The sequence below is a fragment of the Pyrus communis genome, chromosome 11, assembly GCF_041283825.1.
Source record: "Pyrus communis isolate YQ-2024b chromosome 11, ASM4128382v1, whole genome shotgun sequence".
Lineage (NCBI taxonomy): Eukaryota > Viridiplantae > Streptophyta > Magnoliopsida > Rosales > Rosaceae > Pyrus > Pyrus communis.
In genome coordinates, this window is record NC_142575.1 from 24,085,680 (window position 1) to 24,109,327 (window position 23,648).

At 37.2% G+C, this 23,648-nt stretch overlaps 4 protein-coding genes across 7 annotated transcripts; 1 reads left to right on the forward strand and 3 right to left on the reverse strand.

Annotated features, from left to right (window-relative positions):
- Window positions 1-754: 754 nt before the first annotated feature.
- LOC148693141 (uncharacterized) lies at window positions 755-1,520 on the reverse strand. The gene is made up of 2 exons (XM_088679074.1): window positions 1,425-1,520; window positions 755-1,024 (listed from the first exon to the last, which is right to left on the reverse strand). Exons 1-2 carry the CDS (start codon window positions 1,518-1,520, stop codon window positions 755-757), a joined length of 366 nt encoding a protein of 121 aa, XP_088535200.1.
- Window positions 1,521-8,900: 7,380 nt separating this feature from the next.
- LOC137742356 (adenylyltransferase and sulfurtransferase MOCS3) lies at window positions 8,901-13,663 on the reverse strand. Its single transcript, XM_068482206.2, has 11 exons — window positions 13,249-13,663; window positions 12,486-12,578; window positions 12,311-12,366; window positions 12,015-12,079; window positions 11,267-11,341; window positions 11,021-11,099; window positions 10,784-10,822; window positions 10,541-10,649; window positions 10,153-10,271; window positions 9,596-9,712; window positions 8,901-9,492 (listed from the first exon to the last, which is right to left on the reverse strand). Exons 1-11 carry the CDS (start codon window positions 13,661-13,663, stop codon window positions 9,100-9,102), a joined length of 1,560 nt encoding a protein of 519 aa, XP_068338307.2. The 3' UTR covers window positions 8,901-9,099.
- Window positions 13,634-17,169, forward strand: LOC137742357 (RNA-binding (RRM/RBD/RNP motifs) family protein). Of its 4 annotated transcripts, none has more exons than XM_068482208.2 (10): window positions 13,634-13,774; window positions 14,127-14,199; window positions 15,127-15,314; window positions 15,397-15,480; window positions 15,593-15,673; window positions 15,769-15,908; window positions 15,995-16,109; window positions 16,207-16,276; window positions 16,664-16,726; window positions 16,809-17,169. In XM_068482208.2, exons 3-10 carry the CDS (start codon window positions 15,253-15,255, stop codon window positions 16,884-16,886), a joined length of 693 nt encoding a protein of 230 aa, XP_068338309.2. In that variant the 5' UTR covers window positions 13,634-13,774; window positions 14,127-14,199; window positions 15,127-15,252; the 3' UTR covers window positions 16,887-17,169. The 4 variants fall into 4 exon arrangements, with proteins under 4 accessions (XP_068338309.2, XP_068338308.2, XP_088535868.1 ...); XM_068482207.2 differs by having other exon boundaries at window positions 15,190-15,314; XM_088679742.1 differs by lacking the exon at window positions 13,634-13,774 and adding an exon at window positions 13,810-14,039 and having other exon boundaries at window positions 15,190-15,314.
- A 537-nt stretch (window positions 17,170-17,706) lies between these two features.
- On the reverse strand, window positions 17,707-18,757 carry LOC137742358 (uncharacterized). The gene is made up of 2 exons (XM_088679744.1): window positions 18,616-18,757; window positions 17,707-18,169 (listed from the first exon to the last, which is right to left on the reverse strand). Exon 2 carries the CDS (start codon window positions 18,154-18,156, stop codon window positions 17,950-17,952), a length of 207 nt encoding a protein of 68 aa, XP_088535870.1. The 5' UTR covers window positions 18,157-18,169; window positions 18,616-18,757; the 3' UTR covers window positions 17,707-17,949.
- Window positions 18,758-23,648: the final 4,891 nt, after the last annotated feature.

Sequence of the window (23,648 nt, forward strand, 5' to 3'; positions counted from 1 at the left end):
AAAAATGGTATTTATAAGAGAGTGGTCAACCCTGTAGATGGAGCGTGGCCAACCATATTTGCTGGTAATAGGTGAATAATTGCAAGATATTATTTGCTGGTGAATAATAGTGAATGACTTAATATTTGCTGGTAATAGGTGAAATAATATCTTGCAACTAACATAGTAATTATTCCTAATTTAAATAGGAAGTTTTGGGAGTTACCTTTTGAATAAAATCAATAGGAATTGATAAGGAATGATTGATCACCTTTGACTCTTCCTTGATTGAGCCGTTATTAATTGTTGCATGCACGTGAGAATTTCGATGTGCCTCGAGGATAATCTTGTCATTATTGTCCGAAAATCCATGTTTCATCTTCTGAAATTATTTTTGACTCCACACCATGCTTAAAAAAATGTTTTTTTTTTTTTTTTTTATCAAAGCATAGTACTCATATTTTACAAAATTGTAATTATTGCTCCTACATTATTCTCTTTGACAATTATTATGTCATATTAAATACATATAATTTTTAGCCATTTCACACATTCACAACAATTTATATAAAAATTTATCAAACATTCAGACACTATTTGTTTTTTTTTTTTTGTTAAAAACACTTTTAACAAAAAAAAAAAAAAAAAAAAAAAAAGTTTACCAAACACTCGACAACTTTATTTTACAGCAATTTATTCTCATATCACAGCAGAAACAATTTTTAAAAAAAACACAGTAATAAACTAACCATAAATTTGACCCAAAAAAAATGTTTTAGTCGTCCTGTGGCCTCCTTCTGTAGTCAGCCCCGGGCTCATGTTCCTTGTACCTGTTCTTGACAGATTCAACGTTAGAGTCACCCAAGATAGCTTCCTCTGTCCCATCGTATGCCTTGTCCGCTGTTTGGCTGGCCACACCTTGCTCCGCCACCTTCAGCTTCTCCTCCGCCACTCTCTTGAACTCCTCAGCCGTAGAAGGTGCTCGCTCTTCTATACCTGCGTGGCCGTGGTGGTGCTCTCCCTTTCTCCCTTGGCTCCTATATCTCTTCATTGAAATTTCAGATAGCATAGCAATCAAGTCCGAATTTCAACATTGATCAAAGAAAGAGTTCCATTTCCAACTGATTCACTCAATCATAGTACAAATATCACCACCAAATCAATGTTATCAAATTCGGATTCGTAGGTTATTTTTTCTCTTAATTCGAATTGTATCGTTAATTTATGTTTGAATTTGGGACATATATAGTACAATAAACTGGAGAATATTGATATACTACAAGTGATTTTCACATTTCTCCGCATACTTTCTAAAATAAAATCGTAGGATTGAATAAATCAGAGAAAAATCAATTATCACACAATTAATTAGTTACTTGACCTAAAACATATGGATCAATCATTCATTATTTATGAACCAAATTAGTGATGAAACTCTAACCTACCTGGTTGGTTTTGTAATGACATGCAGCTAATGACTTCAAAATTGTGGACCTTGACCTTGAGGAGAAAGCGCGGAGAAGAAAAATATGCCCTCCCATGTTGAACTTGAACACACTAATATAAGTAGCTTAATTTGATATCTTGATTTCGGATTGCAATAGACAGAGAAGGAAAGGAAGTGCCAAATTAGATTTGTGTTGGCATAGATATATATATATATATATATATATATATATATATATATATATATATATATATATATGATATATGGATGAATTGTGCTGAGGTAAATGGCATTACATGCGTCTTCTGTTCTGAGCAACGTGGGTGCTATAGAAGCGTGGTCCTGTGTAAGTTTGCCATGTCATTCGAAGCATGCAAACGTTTTGTACATATTTTGTTTCCCTTTGGATGTGTACATTTTTGGTCTATCTGTTGGAAAGTGATATAGGATAACAATACATTACCCTATGTTGTATTTAAAGAGATCTTGTGAATAAGCTTTTAGCTGTGTAGTGGTTGCTTAATTTTATTTGTTTCTGTGCATTATGTGTTGTAGGGCCTTAGGTATGTCATGCTATTGTTTTTTGTTTAATTGAGTTACGCAAACTCAAAAGAGCCCATTATTTGCAATCACGTTAATTTTCAAGACTTTTTCAAGTGAATTTCATTTATGATGATTTGAAGTGAATTTAATTTATGATTGTATTAAGCTATAAAATGAAAAGTTTTCCCTTTGTTCAATTTCACGTTTTTGCTCACGTTTTAATCTCTCTTCCTTGCGTTGCCTCTCACGCATCAACCTGTCTTTTCTTTTCGTCTATAAACAGAAAAATCAAAATATCAGCATATTAATCGCTATGCTTCAGAAACAATTGTTTAGGACTTAAAAATAGAACCTTTCTCCTCTAAATTTCTTGTTTCTCCAGCTCCTTGCGGATCCGCAACTCATGAGCTTCAACTTCTTTAGCGATTCTCGCTTCACTCTACAAGGTGCAACTGGTTAAGTCCTTGGTTGAGAAAATATACTATTATACTAAAGTTAACCGAACAAATATACCTTGCGTTTCCTCTCAATTCTCAGGATAAAGTCATTAATTTGGCCTTCAGATAATACGTTAGAGTTTTCTAGTGTAGGTGCAACAACATGGGGATCACTAAACTGAGTATTTACCCTCACGTTAGAGAAGGAGTCCCTTTGTGCTACACTGCCATCATCAACAGGAGATCAAATTTTTCAATATGTTGGGTATTTACCAAATTGAGTATTTATCCTCAATCATATATGCATGATAAGAACAAAAAAGATCAAAATTTTCAATATATTGGTTAATATTAACCAAAATTTCAATACAATCATATAGATAAAAAAAAATGGCTGAATAACATAGAGGTTTTTAAATCACCTGAGTGTGATCAGGCAGCTATGGAGGTCTGCAGGAGAGGATGAGGGGAAGGCAGCTATGGAGCTTTTGACTTGTGTTAGAACACTGGAAAGAAAGACAAAAAGGGACATTTTCGTGTTGACTTTGCTCAACGTAGTGAACCTGCGTCGCGCAAAGTTGGAAAAAAACGGTAAAACATTCTTGGTTTGGAGCCAAAATCTTGTACGCCAATAAACACAAGATGTCGTGCAAGTGGTATTTGCATGACGAAGCAAGGTGTCGCACAAAACTATTTTGCGCGACGTAGGTGTACCTTCATCGCGCAAAACAGTTTTAAGCGACGCTCTTCATCGCGCAAATACCACTTGCGCGACGTCTTGTGTTTATCGTCGCGCAAACATGTTTTTGTACTAGTAAGAGATGGATGATCAATAAAAAGCTTAAGAAATCTATTTACAGAATCATGTGTGCAAATTGAAGAAATCAAGAACTGCTTTGATCGTTTATGTCGATATAATTTTTAACAAAGAGGTGCACTACAAACATATTTGTCTCACAATTTGAGATGAATGATCTCAGTCTTGAAGTATTTTTTGGAGATTGAGTTGTTCAGAATCACAAAGTATTTTCTTGTCTCAGCGAAAGTATATGATGGAATTATTGACATGGATCGAGATGCTTGCTTGTAAACATACTAACACATCTATTGAGATAAATCACAGGCTACGTGAGTAGGAATAGTACTAGCTAGCTTGTTGTTGGAAGGCTAATGTATATACTTGGCTCCCACCATACCAGATATTGCCTATAGTAAGTGTGGTAGCAAAAATCAATTGTCTTCAGTTTTGACGAATTTGTATTAACAAAATAACAAACACCTTTGATCAAGGTCAAAGCCTCACACGCTCATATAGTTTCTTTTTGTTGGGGGGGGGGGGGGGGGAGGATGGAGGTTTGGCCAATGGATATCTGATTCCTAAGTCGGTTTCTCTGAAAAGAGAAAGAGTTTAGGGCTTCTATTGCGTAGCAAAAGTTTACCATAAACAGATGAGGTACTTATAGGGAGGTGGCCAGAGGGTTAGGATTTTGCCTACACATGGTGGCTTCCCACTGGCCAAGGTGTGTCATCCGTAAGATGGATAAGGAAAGAATTATCCCAATATATTAATTATGAGATAGTATCTTGGGATTATTTGGTAAGCATCATTGATTGTGGTGAGTATTCCTTACTTGTTTGTGTTGATCTTCAATCAAGAATGTATTAAAGATAGTTTTGATGATTAATCATATTTTTAATGCCTTTGACTTTTCCATGCCACTAGTAGGGGAGCTTGGTATAGTCATAGTTAGCTGCTCGAGCCTCCAAATATTGAGTTACGTGTGAGAATATTTGTGTGTCCTGTACATTTAATAAGAACAATTTTGTCTTCTTCAAAAAAAGGTCTACGTATCGTTTTCTGAACTTTTGATTTTTTTTTTTTTTTTTACTCCACAGTCGTTAGTTAATTCATACATACTCCTGATACTAAACATAATAGTGTTATTGATGATTTTTGAGATACTTGATGTCCGCATCGTGTAAACAACTTGTGTATTTAAAGCATGCTCACTTAGATGTTTTTGGATATAGGAATGCAGATTGGGCATGCTCAATCATTGACAGGTGTTCAACTTCAGGTTAATTCACATTTGTAATTGGAGGCAATCTTGTTATCTGGTGAATCAAGAAACAAAACATTGTTGATAGATAAAGCATTGAGGCTAAGCTTTAAGGTATGCACGTGATATTTGCGGTTTGTATGGATTTGGAATTGACTTTCAGTTGGGATTTATACCTCAAAAGTTTACGCAGTTGAATTGTGGTAACAAGGTTGTGATTACATTGTTCACAATTTAGTTCAACATGATTGATCGGTCTAAACATGTTAAAGTAAAGAGACATTTTATCAAAAAATAAATTGGAAGCTAATTAATTTGTTCACTGTTTGCTCTGTGAGGATCAACTGGCAGATATTGTTACAAAGTTGTGTCTAGCAAAGTCTATCATACTCACTCTATAAGTTGGACTTTGATTGTATTTATGCACTATTTTGAGAGGGAGTATTAACTTACGTGAGTCTAATCCAATTGAGTTTAGTTAACTTATGACTAGCCTAAGCCCATACATTTTGCGTGTAAATAAGCTTTTTTTATTTTGGAAAATATATGGGAGAGAGAGAAATTGGAGAGAAATGTGGGGGAGTGAGAGAAAACGTTGGAGTGAAGAGAGGTTTATATTTTTATTTTATTTTTTCAAAATTAGAAATATACTATAATGATACGTGGGCGAAAGATGGAAAAATCAGCAAAACTTAGTTTGTGTAAATTTATATTACTGCTCATGATTTTATTTTGTGATATAAGATCGAATTGTCTTTGACAAAAAGGATTTTATTAATAAGTAGTTTAGATAATTAAGATTTTGTATAACTACGACTTACTTATATATAGGCCTTTGCTCCATATTTTAGCATTTGTTTTGTACTTTTCCTCTGTAATTCTTTCAGTCCCATCTAAATCTCATATATGTTCGAGGGCATTTCCCCCCTATTCGTCCAAAAGTTGTGCAAAAGTGTGTACGTTCAAGCTCCATAGTACATACGTAATCGGACCTTCATGTGCATGAGGTCTCTAACATATGATATATATGAGGCCAGCTAGCAAGCAAAATGAAGCTTACCAGTTTGCTCTCTGTCACGCCATTTGGCCCACTCTAATCACTTCAATTTGATAATAGAGTAGCCCCCAGAAATACATAAAGCTAATGAAAACCTCGTTGATATCTCACGAAATTGTTTGTCTCTCCACATGAACAGCATCCACCGTCCATAACTCACTACAAAAATCCTCAAATCGTAAACCATGTAAGGAAAGCATGATCTCTGTTAAGTCAAGACCGCCCTTAATTAATTCTACAACAAGAAATAACTAACTAATCACATTAATTAATTAAATTAAAACGTACAGGTACATGTGTTAATTACGTGTATATATATCACAATAAAGTCCCCTCCCTCTTCAAAACCCTAGACGATGCTGGTTTCCAAAATTCAATTTGTGATCGTTTCAACACTTCTACTATTGCTATCGCTTTTAGTGAGCACAATCCAAGGGCATTATTCCAATACCAGCACAACTGCTGCTGCCGGTGCATCCGCGTCACCGTGGCTGAAAAAAATAACAACGAACTGGCCACGCTCACCATGGCCACGAGGGTGCCGGGGCCGGCCCTGGGTATGTCGTAGGAAGGAAGAGTTTTCGGGAAAATGGCCGGATCCGTTTCGGCAAAGATGGCGGTGCTGTAGAGATCGTTGTGTTGACGTCAGCTCCGATGTCTACAATTGTGGGTTGTGTGGAATCAGATGCCCGTTTAGTTGGCAATGCTGTGGTGGTTTTTGCAGTAATACCAATATTAGCCCATTTAATTGTGGGAGATGTGGAAATAGGTGCCCTTATGGTGTGCGTTGCTTGTATGGCATGTGTGGCTATGCGGAACCGGACTTGCCTCAAGGGCCGCGCCCTCCGTTTCCTTTTCCTTCTAAAAGACCATGGCCGCCGCGTCCTCCGTTTCCTTTTCCTCCTAAACAACCGTGGCCGCCGCGCCCTCCGTTTCCTTTTCCTCCTAAACGACCATGGCCGCCGCGCCCTCATCCACCCCCATTTGTGGAGCAGTAAAGTTCTTAAATTTTCAAATTTTTAGTACGTAATCGTGTACTCTTAGTTTGGTCACCTCTCCCTTCTGAAGGCCTGTGTGCCAGGAGAGTTAGTTTGGTAATTAATTTGGAGTTTTGGTTCATATTGCAGTTCCATGCATGGAAACAGATAGGGCTTTCATGTTTTTAATGATGTTTGTAAGAGTATGATCAAGCCATGCATGCATGCAATTTATTTGTCTATGTACGTGCCCCTTGGTGTTGATCCTATATTGATGATTAGTTTCCTTTTAAGCGATCAATATGTATTTTGTTATTTAATTAGGAGTAATGTTATTCATACCATGTTTTTGTACCACATTTCTATACCACCTTAGGTGACATCTGATGCGGACAGCCACATCATTTGAAAAATTTGCAAAACCCAAGGAAATGAAGAAGAAAGATTCCTCATATACCACAATCATCATTTAATGAGTAATGTTATTCGTACCATGTTTTTGTACCACATTTTCATACAATCTTAGGTGACATTTGATGTGGACAACCACATCATTTGAATTAATCAGATTTTTAAATTTAGTTCATTATTTAATAAACTAATAACTAAGAAAAACTAGTTAATTAAATGATGATTGTGGTATATGAAGAGTCTTTCTCCTTTATTTTCTTGGGTTTTGCAAATTTTTCAAATGATGTGGCTGTCCACATCAGATGCCACCTAAGATGGTATAGAAATGTGGTACAAAAACATGGTAGGAATAGCATTACTCTTTAATTAGATTATAAGCACCAAGTTTAAGAATCTTCTAGGAACGTGCATGGCATTTCTCTTCCAAAGTTCCATTCCAAGAATCAAATTGAACCGTATCTCATGGAAAACCTTCTATTAAACTTCAAAAATTCACGTCACTCAGTATTACGGTCTAATGGTATTCCTCTTCACTTGGAAGTGAAAGGTCTTAGGTTCGAATCTGGTGGATAACTGAACTCCCCTTCCCCTTAGTGTAAAAATATCAACATCCTAAAAAAAACAAAACTTTAAAAATTCACCTAGATCTTTTGGTTAATAGAAATCCGACTACAACACGACCGATCTTCAATCCAAATCGACCCTCTCTTATTAATGTCATGTACTTGAATTGATTAGCGGAATTGTTGAGAAAGAAAAAAAGAAGAAAAAAATCACCTAAACTTAGGAGGCGGGTTCATAATGTACAAGTGTATGAGATGAACTGATATTAAGGGACGTTTGAATTTGCGTGACTAAATTTTGACCATCACAATTTAACTATTTAGACACTGATACATCCGTTTACTATTGAGTTGGGTTTACATATACAAGAATAAATTTCTTTTCCTTGTAGTTTTGTCCGGGGTGAAATTTTATGCTCATGCAGACATGACATTGTGTGAGTGTTTTATGACATGGTATTGTGTAAGTGGTTCATGACATGACATTGTGCGAGCGGTTAATTTTTAACCGTTCGAAGTCTCGCAAGCGAATCGGGAATAACGTTTGGCCCGACTCTTTTGTCTAATTTGCACTTTAATTTTAATAATTCCCTTGGGCTGTCTCCAACGGGAAAATCCAAATTTTGGGTCCAGCCATTTCCAAGAAATGCATTTTGGGAGGGAAATATAGGAGCTTGAGTTTTGGGGTGGGTATTTGGGTCTTGCATCCACCTCAAATGGATAAGAAATGCAAGAGAGAAGAGTGCTCAGCGAGCTGCAACAACACACGAAGCGAGGAGAATGGCGAGCCCGCGCGTCAGAAGCAACATGGTAAAGGAAATTCGGCGCGGGTGGACTTACAAGAAGTTCATTTTCTACGGCTAAGATGCACGAGTCATTGCCATCCATTGACTGTTGCTCCCCTTGGGTTTTGACCAGTGAGCACGACATCATTAAAAAAAATTCAACGCCTCGTATTTAAACATGATGGTCAAAATACTATTATTAATTAATCCAAATAATATCCAACACAAGAACTCATCCAAAACTCTATAAATATCCAGCAGCATTTGTCAATGATTCATAAAAATTCGATTTTTTCATGTTTCACTACCAAAAATTGTATTTTTAGGTATTTGAATTTTTTAAATAAAAGTATTTGTAAAAATAAAATATAGATTATAGAAAACTAATTAAAAAATTATTAGCAAAAAAAAAAAATTTAAAAGAAATACAAAAGTTTAACAAATTATAAAGTTGGGGGGGGGGGTGACAATTATAAGTCCATTACCATCGGAGAAAAAAACTCACTAACCCAAACTATAGATGTGAAGAGTTGAAAATTCAAGGCTAAATTTTAGAATTTCTCACCTTTCGATTGGAGGTAGCCTTAGGATTGTAAGTTGAAAAGAAGGGAGTAAAATATTCCCAATTGCACATAAAGAAAGAGTAAAATGGCTTGTTTAAGTGGAAATTAACATGACCAAAATCTTAATCCGAATTATCCCTTTGTGTGTACATACATGAAAATGCAACACTAATACCCAAAATAGATAGTCTATATCAAAACGTATACCTGCAAATTCAGAACGGAAAGACCAAAAAAGGGTATACAGTACACAAGTTCCAAAACTAATCAACTCCTACTAGTAAGTAGGGACGTTTGGATCGACCTCATGCGCCCAGCCCTCCAGTCCACCGATGATGTCTTTGGCCGATGTGAAACCCATCTTCTGGAGATACTGAACAGCCCTTTGAGAATCGTTACCCCTTCTACATATTACATATACTTGCCCACCTGAACCAGAATCAGTACCCCTCTGGTCTTCCTTTTCCTTTAAGGCTGAAGTTATTTCCGGCAACCGAGCCTCCAATCGTGAGAGCGGGATGTTTAAGGAATTCGGCAGAGAAACAATCTTGAAGTGATGTTCTGGACGAACGTCGACCAAAACATGTGCCTCGCCACTAACTAGTTTCTCCTTGTACTCTTTACTGTTTATTCTGGAGTCTGGCTGAAGTAAGTTCAACTTCAAAGGTAACTGTATTGAACAAATAGCGTGATTGTTAATACCAGTTCTCAATCGAAGCATACATTTAACATCAGATACTTTAAAAGAGACAAATTGTGAGACAAATTTTTACCGGAGTCAGTGGAGAATGAGTGAAGTTTTCATAATCAAATTCTTGAAATTGCTGCTTAGAGAATGGTGCTTTCACACCGCACACTACGCACTGCGGTGACTGTCCTCGAATCTTAACCTGGCATACAAAGAAAATTTCTAAAATGCACACCAACAGACAGATAAGCCATATCTGATAAACGTGAAATGTCAACTGTGAAGCTAATTATTCATTTTCAGTTCTAAAAGAAAACAAATCCAGATTTCAAAAAAGCAAATCCACGTAGTAGGATGGTAACTAACTCCTTATTAAAAGTTAGGCACAATCGACCTGAAATCGAACATGTAATCCAATATCCAAAGAATGGAGAGGTGTTTAGGGGAAGGGAAGGGCGAATGGTCATTGTGTAGGGGGTCCACTGGACCAAAAGCCTAAATAACTAACATACTGAGGTGACATTGATTACGTACATGCAAAGCCATATGGCTTCAACAATTCTTGTTCTAAGACTAATGCATTCATAAACTCAAAGCAAATTAAAGTCTACTGGATTTCAGCGATACTAAGATGAAGCATACATTACGTATCCGTCCTGACAATGCATCAAATAAAAGCATGCGTTCCGAGAGTGGTTCTCCAACTGCACTTGCAATCTTAATAGCTTCTAGGGCTTGGAGACAGCCAATGACACCTGGAACTGAAATAATTGAGTAGTAAGAAACAGGGACTTGGTTTCTCAAGCAAGGAATGAAAATACTAAGTGAGATATTTTAAATCAAACAAGAAATTAATGATGATTAAACTCCGGATTACCAAATTTTCCTCCTAACCACTATACAAGTCATCAAACTACTTCTCTTTGTAGAACATTTCACCTTGTACAGCAGCAGACTGGGATTGTTAATAGGTAGTTTTCCAGAACTTTATATTCCATGAATTTTTAATAAAAACAATTTATTGACATACCAACTCCTAGGACACCAGCGTCAGAACATCTTTGACATGCAGTTGTAGGTGGTGGAGTTGGAAATAGGCATCGATAGCATGGACCACCATTATAATTGAAAACCGTGAGCTGCACAAATATATTTGGAGTAAATACTTGGGAAACTTTAACATGATAAAATACTGCAAATGACAATTTATACTACCTCATTATACAAAATCATATATTACAAATGAACCAAATAAGATTTCTACACAACATACCTGCCCTTCTAATCCCACCGCAGCACCAGATACAAGAGGCTGTAAGAGTATACCAGTACCCATTAGTACTTAGTGGAGAAAATTGAATAAATGAGTAAATGGAAAGTTAAAACAATACAAGAACAACCTATATATCCATACAATATATATATGTTGCATGTATGAAAACCATGAGCTGGTAAATAAAAAAGGTAACACAGAGTGCCTTCGTAACATCATCACAAGGAGCCAATTTACCTTCCCTAATACCACACAACAATCGTTAATCATGTAACGACTAGGAGCATTATCTGTTGCATCTACTATTATATCATATCTTAGAGATGAGTTAAGGATGATGCTATATTTTCTTCAAAATAAAAGGATGACGCTATATTTCAGCAATTTGGGACCAATAATAAATATATAAGATTGTAAAAGTGTATCTCTGAATTACGATAAAGGAACAAAAGATTTTAAAAAATTGAAAATCTTCAAGGATACTTGCTCATAATTTCCAAAGCATTGGATGTACGTAGTGGTTCTTGGTACTCCACAACCTGAATAGTGGAGTTAATCCTGGGACATGAATCCATGTTAGAATGACGCAAAATAACTATAGTAAACAGGAGTTTTTTCAACCAAATAGAAAACAGGAGTTTGTCTATTAGAAGTTAGAACCCAGCAATTGACTGTGTTGACCTGGCCTGTATTGAAAAAACATTGAAAAAGTAAGCTACATCCCCCATGCAGCCTCCCTTCCCCAACCCCCGAACCCTCCACCCAATGGCACCCCTTCCTTCCCCATCCTCACAGCCAGTGGCGGAGCTACATTCGTTATCTTGGTGTGGGTGATGGGGGTGGGACCCTGGTTTGAAAAAAAACTTTCAAAGAAATGCAGAGGTTTGGCGGTTTTTCTTATCAACTTTGCATACCCTTCTGCGACAGAGTAGATACGCCCCAGTCCACAGCCACCTACCTCCAAAGCAACCATTAAATAGTCCCTCCTCTCCCTCTCTAGCTCTCAGAGGGGTGGCGAAGGGATTTTGCTGGGTTTACGCAACAGACAAGGGTAAAGTTGGAAGTTTGTTGAAAAAAAACTTAGTGCTGGTGTATTGTATATTCTGAGTGTTAATAGAAGCCCACAAACAGAATTTGATAGAAATCAAAGGCCAGTATATCATTTGCAATACTACTCCAATATAGGTCATTCTTTTAAGCACTGAAAAATATTCCCAAAAGAGAGACATACGAATGACAAGCAGCTGCAGCAGATTTCACTTTTGGCTGACCAATAAAACTTTCAGTGTGGATAATCTGAAATAGGAAAGGAAACAGTAAAAATTCGTTTAATATAAAGCGAAAAAAATATCCACATACATTTGCGCACACACAAACTCCGCTTAACAAAGCGCACTAAGTCTGCATCACAATAGTAAATTAACTGAGCTTTACCAGTTAGCATTGGTATCTTATATACCATTAAATACACGACATAAAGTCAACAATACGAAGAACAAGAGTAGGAACATGATTTCCAAATTGTACCTGTCTGTGCATATTATTGAGCTCAACCACATCATGATCAACGACCCCCAATCGGCCTAAAGATTCAGTTCCCAAAAAGCAGAAGAGTTCAATTTCAGTTTCATGGTATCAAATCATCATAAAGACAATATCTATAGTAGGCATTGTTAAAATCCCAATTAGCCGGAAACATTACCAACACCAGAGGCTGCAAGATACAGCAGAACAGGGGAGCCTAATCCTCCGGCTCCGACCACCAAAATCGATGACTTTAAGAGCTTTGACTGCCCTGAGTCAATCAGGATATAAGAGTCCAATTAGAAAATCTCAGCCATTAAAAAAGATGCAAAAATCATCTCATCGTTTACATAGATGTTATATGAATTACAAAAGCTCAAAAATCATTCTTTCATCTCAATGCCTCAACTTTTATTTTTTTCACAAGAAGCCCCATTTAGAGTCTAGGATTGGATAGGATCACATAACCCACTAATTCAACAGGTATGGTGACCGAAAAAATAAAAAATTTGTGTCCAACTTCAACGTAGAAGATGGATTGCTAATTAAGTAAACTTATCCATTCCAATCCCCCAAAATGGTGGAATTACAATGGATAAGTTTCCTTCGTGTCTTATCCCCTTTAAATCCCACAAAATGTAAAATCATTCACCGCTACCTGTAATCCACCTTTAATATACATATATAATGGATTATCCGTTCCAATCCAATCGTAGATACCAAACGAGAATTAACTTCTTTGTATTACCAAAAATGCAAAAAGAAATTACCCACAAAAATTACTATTAGAAGTGAGCTCTTTTGGACAATTCTAAATCCTAATTAGGCATAATTTATAAAGATTATAACTTTGCAACATATGCATGCCATACATGTATACATAAATACATATACATATAAAATAAACATATACACAGAGACAGGGACTCATAAAATTATACCTTGGACTCCGAAAGAAGGGAGCAAGAGGTGGCGACTGTAGCGGTAAATCATCTGAGGCGACAAATCGTGGCCGTAGCCCGAACCAACGGACGGGATAGTGGGAGGACAAGAGCCATTGGAAACGCTGCCGTTGGGCTGCTGAAGGGCAATCTCTTCGAACCGAGCTTCGAGGGCTGAGATTTGACGCTCTATTTCGCCCTTACTGGCCTTCAAGTCTTCGAGCTGGCGAAGAATCGCAGAGGCCTCGCCGCCGCCGTGATCCATGGAGTCGCAGTCGCAGTAACAGTCCCAGAGAGTAAAAGCTGAGCCGGGCAGGGAGCTTTTGAGGTTTGGAAGAGACGGTCGCAGCGCGCGCCTCTTTGCGGCTTTTGTCGATGTTTCACTTACGAGGGGCAATCTTGTCATTTCACTCATTTGTTCAAACCGTCACGCCCTTGACGCCGTTATCATCCAAGCTCGCTCCCTCTCTCTCTCTCTCTCCCCCCCCCCCCTCCTACTGTGCAAATTCATCGGAGAGAAAATTAGGTAAGTTTATCTTCTGAATTTCTAGTCGCATGCATGAAGGAATTTAATTTGGTTTCAAGAGGCTAAGGATTGATGTTTAGGATAGCAAATTAGCAAGTTAATTTTTTTTTATAAATTTCTTAATTGCCAGAAGAAAAAAATTAGGAATATTTCTATTAAAATTGGTTCTGTGGAGCTATTAGAGCTTGCGTATTAGGTGTTTGTGAAAATTCCCCATCGAGTTAGAAACAAGGATATGATGCAAATCTGAACGTGGTGTGTTTAGGTATGTGTGTATGTAGGTATAGCGTATAGGGGTGTTACATTGAGATGACAGGATGCTTAATATACCTATTTTTTTTTCGATTGTTAGATCGAAGAAGGAAGTTCAATTCATCAAGGATCAAGTTTTGGAGTAGCAGACGCCACGCCACCTTCGGTTCGAGGTATGGAAATCTCGAACTTGGAATCTGGCTGCTTTCGTGTTGTGTTTTTCTTTGAATGCTCTGGATTGTATGTATGAAATCAAAACTGAAATGCTGTTGCAATGTTTGATGAGTGGGGTTTGTTTTGTTCAGTATTATATCTACTCTTCATAGTTATGCTTTTACTGTTAACTCTTCCAAGTGTTGTTTCGGAACGGAATTTACTCGAAACCATGTTGAAATTATTTGAGTCATGTTTTGAAGTTAAAGTGTTAAACCATTGCTGTCAGAAGGTAACTTGGATTTTTCCAGCAGAATAATGAATTAGGATAGTTGTTTGAGCTGCAAGTAACAAAAGCTACACCTGATTTTCCGGATTCCTGCATCACCTTCTTCACAGTCAGCTGTGGCTGGACTTTGGTTAATCAGCCCGAACTCATGAAATATAGGATTATGAAAGGCTTTTGTCTATGTTACTCTGTCAATCTCAATTTTTTTCCACTTAACATTTTAAATAAGGTGAATGTTTACTTGATTTCTACACAGCAGAAAGACCTTTTACGTGTTGGATAATAATATTTGATCAAGTTGGATTGAGAGAATGAACTGATGGTACTTTATCTGTTTCCATATTTTACTATGCTTAATTTTCTATTGAAAATGAGTTGGCAAGATGCGGCAGCTCTCTTTCCACTTTGGGCCTTGAGAGTCGTTGCATCATGCTAGAAAAACCAGGAACTTTTAGTTTTAGAGAGACGAAGGGATTCTTGACCACCTAATTGTAAAATAAGGCATAATTGGCTGACAGAAAAAGTTGGCACGTTTGGCTTCTGACATTAGCGAAGATATGTTTGTGTTTGTGGTTGTGTTGCATGTATGTGTGCATTTGTGTCTGTTTTGTTAGTGAAAGTAGTACAGCAATTATTTTTGCCTGTTTTTGGCACCCAGAAAATATATTTGAGGAGCAGAACCAGTAATAACTTTCAGAGCCACTTTTAATTGCTGCCTCAGCTCCTTTAATTCACTGACGCAAGGAACTGGTAGTTACTCCCCTTCAGATTTTGGTGGAACATAATGCCTCGATACAAAGATGAACCTCCAGCAGTTCGCGTTTACACAGTTTGTGACGAATCAAGGTCTCTCCATGGTGCTTATGTATGTTTCCAGAAAGTAGAAACTTGTTTTCAGTGTTTTGTTTATGCATATATTTTGTGGCAGGTATTTGATTGTGAGGAACGTTCCATCTTTGGGTTGCGGCGATGATCTGTTGAAATTGTTTGCATCCTACGGAGAAGTAGAGGAGTATTTTACTATCCTTTCTCTTGTACAAGTTTTAAGTCTTTAATAATCCAACTGTAAAGTGTAGACTGTTGTCCTTCAAATCGTTGTAACTTTGGTTGTTTTCCATATTCAGGTGTAAACCAATGGATGAAGCAGATTGTGATCAATTCACCGACGTTTATTGGATAAAATTTCGTCTTGTCACCAATGCCAGGTGATTATGTCTGAGTTCTGATGATAACTTGTTGATAATAGTTAAACATAGATCTAACATCTAAGTACCAGACCCTATTGGTTTTAACATTTTAGGTTTGCAAAGAGAAAATTGGATGAGTATGCTTTCCTCGGGAATCGACTTAATGTATCATATGCTCCTGAATTTGAGACCCTTTCTGATACAAAGGATAAGCTGGAAAGCAGGACAAGAGAAGTTCTAGGACGATTGAACCGTATGTTCTTTTGTATAGTCATGTGACCAATTGATTTAAACTTATCATATCTCCCAGAAACATGATATTTTTATTTATGATTTCAGCCAGAAGATCTAAGGGGTCTACAGTCAATAAGTCCGGTGCTTCGACTGACCCTTCTTTGCGTGCAATTCCCACTCAGATTGATTGCTTTCCCCAGCATGTAAATTCAAGTCAAAGGTATTGCGAACTTTGAATTGGAAAATTGCTCTTCTTGTCACGGACACAAAAGGCATTTGAAACTGGTGTGCTCAATTGCCTTTCTTTTTCTGGTTAGGGACTCTGGAGAATCACAACTTGCTTCACATGTTACTAACCCTCCTCTTTCAAGAGTTTCATCTGACCAGGTTTGTTATTATTTTCAAATGATTACCTTTAGGCCTCGTTTGGTGTCTAGATTGGATTGGAATAAATAACCCACTATGTTCACAGTATATTGAAGGTAGAGGTGAATGATTTTTCATTTCGAGGGGATTAAGCATGAAGGAAACTTATCCCTTCTATTCCTACCATTTTTGGGCAGATTGGTCGGGATAAGTTTCCTTACTGAGTCATTTCATATTCTACCTTCAAGTCAGACACAATTTTTTTCATTTGTCCATTCAACACACCTTGAATATAAAGGGTTATCCATTCCAATACAATCTTAGATGCCAAACGAGACCTTATTCTTATGCTACTTTTACTGTGTTAAATGGTTAAACTGACATTTGATCCGCTGTAATTCATTGAAGGAGTATTTTCCTTCCCAATCTATGAATCAGACTGTCAAGATGGTGAGGGAGAAGCTCAATAAGGTGATAACATCAATTGCATGTGTTTTTTCTTCGACCTTTGTTCTGGGTTTTGTAAAATGTAATGCATTTTCTCCTCTACCAGGTTCAGTCAAGTAGTGAGCATCTGCACGATGAGCGTGCATCCAAGAAAACACGGGTGGACAATCGAAGGAGAATTTAATCATGTTTTTTTTCTTTCAGAGGAGCAACCCTAGAGGATCGAGAAATTGTCCTCTCGGTCTCATTTGGCTTTCATCAAATTGTGCAAATCAGATCGCAAGAATTTTGTAGGACGGTCCCAAAACTGATTGATACTGGTGTGGTACGACCTTCTACTCAAAGTGCGCCGTACATTTGTAAGACAGACCTACAAGTTTACTTGCCATGTAAACTACGTTGAGTAGCAATTTTAATAGATAATAGTGTAAATGCTACCTGTTTTGTAAGGGACAAAAAAATTCCCACTAGGCCCCTATCCGCCACTGACTAGCGCCTTAGAACCTTGTTTTTTACCAGGTAGCATTGTAGACTGCACATCCAGTGCGACGCTTGTAATTCAGTTCTGCCGCAAGTTTTACTTGGAACGCAAATCTGAGTTGGGCGCAACCCTCCCTTCATTGCCACAAACATTACAAAAGTCGTTTTCACAGGTATCAAAATCTTATTCAGGGGATTGGGGCCTGAAATCTATTCCCAACAGAGTGGAGAATGCCGTTGGACCAAATGATCATCGGCAATTTAGTTCAACCACATTACCTGAGCTTCAAAAAAAATCGGTTGTAAATACCAAATCTACACAAACTAGAAAGTTCCAACTTCCAAGGCTCCATGCCCGATTGCCATGATAAAACCCAGCGAACGGATCAAAACCAAATCATTCGGGTGAATGAGAGAATAAGACCACCGTGATGCAAAACCATTTAGATGCTATACAAAATATAACATACGCGAGGATAACGTTGAATTAGAATTGCACAAATAGCGAAGAGAAGGAACAACTCTAACCCCAAATCCAGATTAATTCTACTTCTGATAGAATATCAACAGTGATTAGCATGCAAGACTTCTATCAACTTTTCCCTTTGACTGAAAACAGAAACTTCAACTTTTCTCCAAGTTAAACAAAACATAGAGTGGCAAAGCACGAGTGCTTAAAATCTCACAAAGCAAGTTCATCTTTATTCCGAAACAAAGTTGTCAAAGAATCCAAACCTTTTGAATCCATAGGCACGTTGACTTAGCAATCATGGTTTATCTCTCGGAGCAATCTGCTTCTCGTAACGCTGCCTAAACTTGGTCATCTGGCTCATATGCTCAGCCATTTGGCGTTTCGCCTTCAAGTGGTAGACTTTACCAGCGTGGTGGATCTTGGGCATCATAACCTGCATCAATCTCCCACTCTGTGTCACGTACGATATCCATTGCATCTGAGGGTGCATCCCTTTCTTCATCTCCTCCGATAATCTGCAGTTTCAAACCATCACTTCTCAGTTATCAAAAGATCAACTTTCACAAATTCACACCCAAATCTATCAAAAATCAAACGAAATTGAGAAACAAAATAACTATCACAACTCAAAAACACAGAGCATTTTTCAGTGTATCAAACGGTTGGTAGAAGCATTTCATCAAACAGTTGGTGTTCATCTTCACTTTAAGCCCCAAATTTTATTACTCAGACTGGTTCCCTTTGAATATTATAAAGCACCAAGTTTTACTTCTACGCATTTCATCAAACAGTTGGTGTGCATTGACACTGTTTCCTTCGATGTTCGTAGCCACGTTAGCTAAACCCTAAACCATAAGTGAATGTGTCACCACTAAAAACAGAGGATTCGAAAATATACGTAAAAATATAAAAGGGATGGGAAATCTAATGGCGTGTGAAGTGGAATAATACTAGTACTTACAGAGACTAAAGCAAAGCCGACGACAAAATGAGAGCTTCCAAATACGATCGTCAGGTTTGATACAAAATCAGCCGCTCTGACGCCCTTCTTGTTGCTTGGTCGTCAAAACAGAGTAATCAAAATGTGTCCGACGGCCTTGTTAACGCGGGCTTACAATTAGATTTGGGCCTCCACCTTACAATTTTGATGTTTGCTCCCAATTTTTGAGGCTGCTATAGTACATTGAAATACTTTTTTGGCACATCGTATAAAGGACCGGATAGGAATAATCATACCAATCCGGTTGTTTGGTGCAGTTTCGTAATAGATTAGACTCCGATTAATTGTCCTGGCCCCACTTATTGTATACAGCTCACACGTATAACTAATCTTTACTAATTAATAAAATATTCATTGTCAACCAAAATCTTATAAAATTACCAATTCAACCCTCTAATTAAACAGAATATGAATAAGAAATATAGGGCAGAAATGTAATTTCACACAATCAAATTTTGCTGTCTTTTTTCTTCAAAGCCTCACTTACATGTAATCCTAACATATCTTTAATTAATAAAAACAACACAAAAAACAAAAAACAAAACAAAATTTCTCACTCCCACATTCTCTATCACTCTCTTCCTCTCTCCTTCTACTTCAAAAATAAAAAATAAAAAAAAAAATCCGCACCCTTGGTGTGTGCTCATATGCTAGTACATTCTAAAACCTACAAATGGCCCTTTACCATAGAGGTGGAAATGTGTTGTGCCCTTGCATGACAACGTGAGATCAAACCTTATCGATAACTAATCTAATATTTAATTTAGGGTAAATTACATTTTACCACCTCAGGTTTGTGGTCAATTTCAATTCCTTACAACATCTTTAAAACATTTCAATTTCATATCTCAAGTACTATTTTATTTCAATATAATACATCCGTTACATTTTCCATCCATTAATCTGTTAAAAGCTGACGTGGCTGCCACATTTGTGTCACGTGGCAAAAAAAAATTAATTAAAAAAAACTGAATATTCTAAAATTAAAAATTAAAAAAAAAAAAACAAGAAACCCAAAATCCCATCCCTTCCCCGCAACCCCACCCCCCCCCCCCCCCCCAAAACGCATCTCCTCCACTCTCTTCACCTCCCCCGACCCCAAAACCCAGCCCATTTGAGCTACTCCACATCATCTCTTCCCTTCTCTCTCTGGCTTTTCAACTCCAGAAAATCCATTCCAGAAATCAAAGGGCAATGGAATCAAAAACAAAAACCCACAAAAGTGCAAGAAACCTAGAAGAAAGAATGGTCCTTGCGGAACTTCGAGATCGAAAAACCCATCTCCTCCACTCTCTTCTTCTTGCGCTTCTTCTTCCCTCTCAACCCACCTGGCGATGCCGCGAAGAAGCCCGTCTCGAATCTGACTTTCCACGACAAAGTCGACAGCGAGGAAGAAGGTTTTGTCGATGGGGATCCAGGTTGAAGATCCGAGACCAAAAGGTGGCAATGGCGAGGCGGTGGGTTTGCAGGGATGGAGACGTTAGTGGGCAAGGATGGAAGAGTAAGGGGTTGGCAGGTTGGAGAAGAAGGAGAGAGATAAGGGAGGTGGGGGTTGGGTTCTGCGTTTTCCGTTTGTTTTTTTTATTTTATTTTTTTTAAAGAAGATTTAGGTTTTTTTTTAAATTCAAAAAATTATTTTTTTGCCATACGGCACAGCCACGTCAGCTCTTAATGGATCAATGGATGAAAAATGTAACGAATGTATTATATTGAAATAAAATAGTACTTGAGGTATGAAATTAAAATGTTTTAAAAATATTGTAAGAAATTGAAATCGATTCCAAACCTGAAATGATAAAGTAACTTATTAACCCAATCGTTCCACTTAAAAAAATACACTCTAAAACCTCAGTATTATTTAGTCGGGTAGGAAATTGCTCGCTCTCTCCGTCCCCTTAATCCACCGCACCCAACACCAACTCTTAGCGAACCACAAGGCATTGCTGAAGACCAGCCGATGCCTCGCCGACGACCGTATCACCAACGAACTGATGCCCTGATTGTAGATCTGAGGAGGATGGTGAACTTGATGATGGAGCAGGTTCTCTGTCTTTGCATTGGCTTCGTTTCGTCCTCCAGAAAAGGGTCTTACAGACTTCATCCTCCAGAAAAGGGTTTTACAGACTTACCCAGCATTTGTGTTTAGAGCTTTTTTCGATTTAGAAATGCAAAATTGTGAGCAACTTTGTTCGGTTTACTGGGTTGGGGAAGATGCGGTGGCGAGAAGTCATGTTCAACAATTGAGGTGTTCACGAATTGACTGAGGGTGGGGTGGGTATGGTGCTTGTCACCGGAATTGAATGAGGGTGGTGTGGCGATGGCGTTTGTTGGGGTGTGGGATGAAGGGACAAGGGCGCTGTTTTTTTTATTTCTGTTTATAAAATTTTTAAAACATATTAAAAAGAAAGTTTAAAAGAAGATAGTTTCGAGGCAGAATATATCATCACAAATTTGTTTTTTTTTTTTTTTTTTTGTCCTTTTTTCTCATTAATAAAATTAATAATAGTTCGAACTATTTATTCGGAATCGGAACAGTACTAAACACAGTATAAATAATATATCATTAGTCTGATACTGCACCAAACGTTCAATTAATTTAATCAGTACTATCTGGTGATTATTTACCTTATTCAACAAAAATAGTCAATACAATTTGAACTGTCAAACAAGACCTCAATGTAATTACTTATTGACGGTCGATGTCTCTGTTATTATATATGAATGTTAATAAGTGATTGTAATAGTATATGGATGTATTGTACTTAAATCTCCAATTTCGAGTGCTACTTATTTTTGCTCAACTTTCAATGATATTTTTGACCAGTTTACCCTTTTGTTAAAATGACCTAGAATCATTTTTCTTCCATCTCTCATAATACTTTGGAAAATTATCGAAAATGAGACAATTTTTTAATCTTGGGACAAAAATAGAACAAACCGATCATGTACAAGCTATACACACCATGCACAAAACCGAAATTATTAAAATACTCACATATAAATACTAAAAATCAGAAGCCCATTGCATCATTTTCTCATTTGGAAGAGAGGGATGTCGAGAGAGATCTGTGAGCACTGGGTTTTTGGGTTGAGCTCCGATTTCAAAGAGAGGAAAGTCCAAAGAGAGGTGAGAACAGTGAGTTGGGTTTTGAATTGACGTCATACGTCTTATTTCAAACAAAGAGATGTGAGAGAAAGAGAGGTGAGATAAATGAGCTGGGTTTTGTACTATATTTTATATTTTGGCCGGAAAGTTCCATTTTTTTTCTAGTGACTGAAGCTTCGACAGACAAGCATAGTAAGGTAGGGTGTTTAGTTCCAAGTTCCTTCATCAATGATTTTTGTTTGTAAGATGAATTAATACTTAGAAGTTAAATTAGGGTTTGTATTTCATGGTGGGGCCTATGGATTGTGGAATAAATTTCAGGTTTTGACGTGCTACTAAACTGGGATGGAACAATTTCTAGTTCAAGTGCTCAATTGCAGAAATTTGTGAAATTTTTTCCATAATGTGCATATGGTGTGCATGGCTACATCTTAATATGAAAAGCAGGAATGTTCACTTGTTATGATACACGAATGTTGTGCCCCAGAAATAAGTGACTGGGACCACAACCTAGTTGGCCTCGACAAAAAACTAAATTAAGAAAAAGCTTAGAGGATGTTAAGGATCATGCGTGTCCATGAAATAACGACAATGAGTATCAAGTTTTCCACATGCACGATTAAGCGGTGTTTGATATACATAACAAGACTTTTCAAATTGCCATTGTAACCTTATATATGTAACAATTATGTTTTAATTGTATTCACTATACCAACAGGTTGCCATTAAAGTTTCTTATTAATGTGAAAAGCAGCTCGTTGCTCAATCTCTAGTTTTATGCATGTACTTTACATATGATGTGCATTTAATGTGCATATAGTGTATATGAACAGGTGATGATGTCATTTTTCTGATTTCAAAGAGATAGCTGTGAGCTCTGGATTTTTGAGTTGGCTCACATCTGTGAGCATATCATGTGCATGTCATGTACATACAGTGAGCAAATCTTGAAAAATTCATCAAACAAAACATCATCATTTAATGACTAGGCTTTGTTCCACCCTCAATGCAAGTCCAGTGGTGGTCTCAAGCCTCGATTGTTTGCCGTGTTGCCATAAAATGGCTGGAAAACTCATGGCCTGCTTGAGTTTCGATCCTAACAATCGGAGATGAAATTCGTGAGGATGAGATGAAATTGGTGATGGCTTCGATTTGGACAGTGTTGGTCAGGACGATTGTGCACCGTGTGTGCATAGTGAGAAAGGGAGAGAGAGTGCGTGAGGGAGAAAGTGAGAGAGAGAGAGAGAGAGAGAGAGAGAGAGAGAGAGAAATGGAGAGAAATAGAGAAATCAAAAAATGGGAGGAAATAACCTATTTATATACGAGTGCAATTAAGTCATTTCAAGGTGTAGGAAAAATTATATTTTTGTCTAATTGTTGTGCATGGCATGTGCATATTCAAAATGTCCTATTTCTGTCCCAAGATTAATGAATTGTCCTATTTCTAGGTATTTCCCTAATACTTTTGACACAACTATCTATTTGAATTTGAACTAAACCACACAATAGTTATAATAAATTAGTATTGAACTTGTTATTTACGAAAATTGAATGTAAGTCCTCACACTTACATAGTCCTTCTATACTAATTTTACCAATACTAGACAAACAACTTGTTAGGCATAGCCACATTAGTTAAGTGCTTCCCCAACGCTCGAATTCAAATTTCCTAAATAGTTTAGAAGGGTAGAGTATGGTACTTTTGATATGGTATAATTTATGGACTTTTTTTTTGGTCAAGGAAATTATTTTTAATTACAAAGAAATAGGGGTGCGTTTACTAATCCGCAATCAAATTGAGAGGAATTGAATTGAGAAGGAATTGGATTGAGGAGGAATTGAAATGAGATGAAATCAGAATTAGATTCCTGTTGAAGTTGTTTACTAA

What these genes read in the sequence shown, in the direction of transcription:
- LOC137742357 (XM_068482208.2), top strand. Translation starts at nt 15,253, where the DNA reads ATGCCTCGATACAAAGATGAACCTCCAGCAGTTCGCGTTTACACAGTT. An exon ending in ACAGTTTGTGACGAATCAAG is followed by an intron (nt 15,315 to 15,396) that starts GTCTCTCCATGG and finishes ATTTTGTGGCAG; the next exon opens with GTATTTGATTGTGAGGAACG. An exon ending in CATGTAAATTCAAGTCAAAG is followed by an intron (nt 16,110 to 16,206) that starts GTATTGCGAACT and finishes TTTTCTGGTTAG; the next exon opens with GGACTCTGGAGAATCACAAC.
- LOC148693141 (XM_088679074.1), bottom strand. Translation starts at nt 1,520, where the DNA reads ATGGGAGGGCATATTTTTCTTCTCCGCGCTTTCTCCTCAAGGTCAAGG. An exon ending in GTCATTACAAAACCAACCAG is followed by an intron (nt 1,025 to 1,424) that starts GTAGGTTAGAGT and finishes ATTTCAATGAAG; the next exon opens with AGATATAGGAGCCAAGGGAG.
- LOC137742358 (XM_088679744.1), bottom strand. Translation starts at nt 18,156, where the DNA reads ATGAAGAAAGGGATGCACCCTCAGATGCAATGGATATCGTACGTGACA.
- LOC137742356 (XM_068482206.2), bottom strand. Translation starts at nt 13,663, where the DNA reads ATGAGTGAAATGACAAGATTGCCCCTCGTAAGTGAAACATCGACAAAA. An exon ending in CCCTTCTTTCGGAGTCCAAG is followed by an intron (nt 12,579 to 13,248) that starts GTATAATTTTAT and finishes TGATTGACTCAG; the next exon opens with GGCAGTCAAAGCTCTTAAAG. An exon ending in TCTTGCAGCCTCTGGTGTTG is followed by an intron (nt 12,367 to 12,485) that starts GTAATGTTTCCG and finishes CTGAATCTTTAG; the next exon opens with GCCGATTGGGGGTCGTTGAT.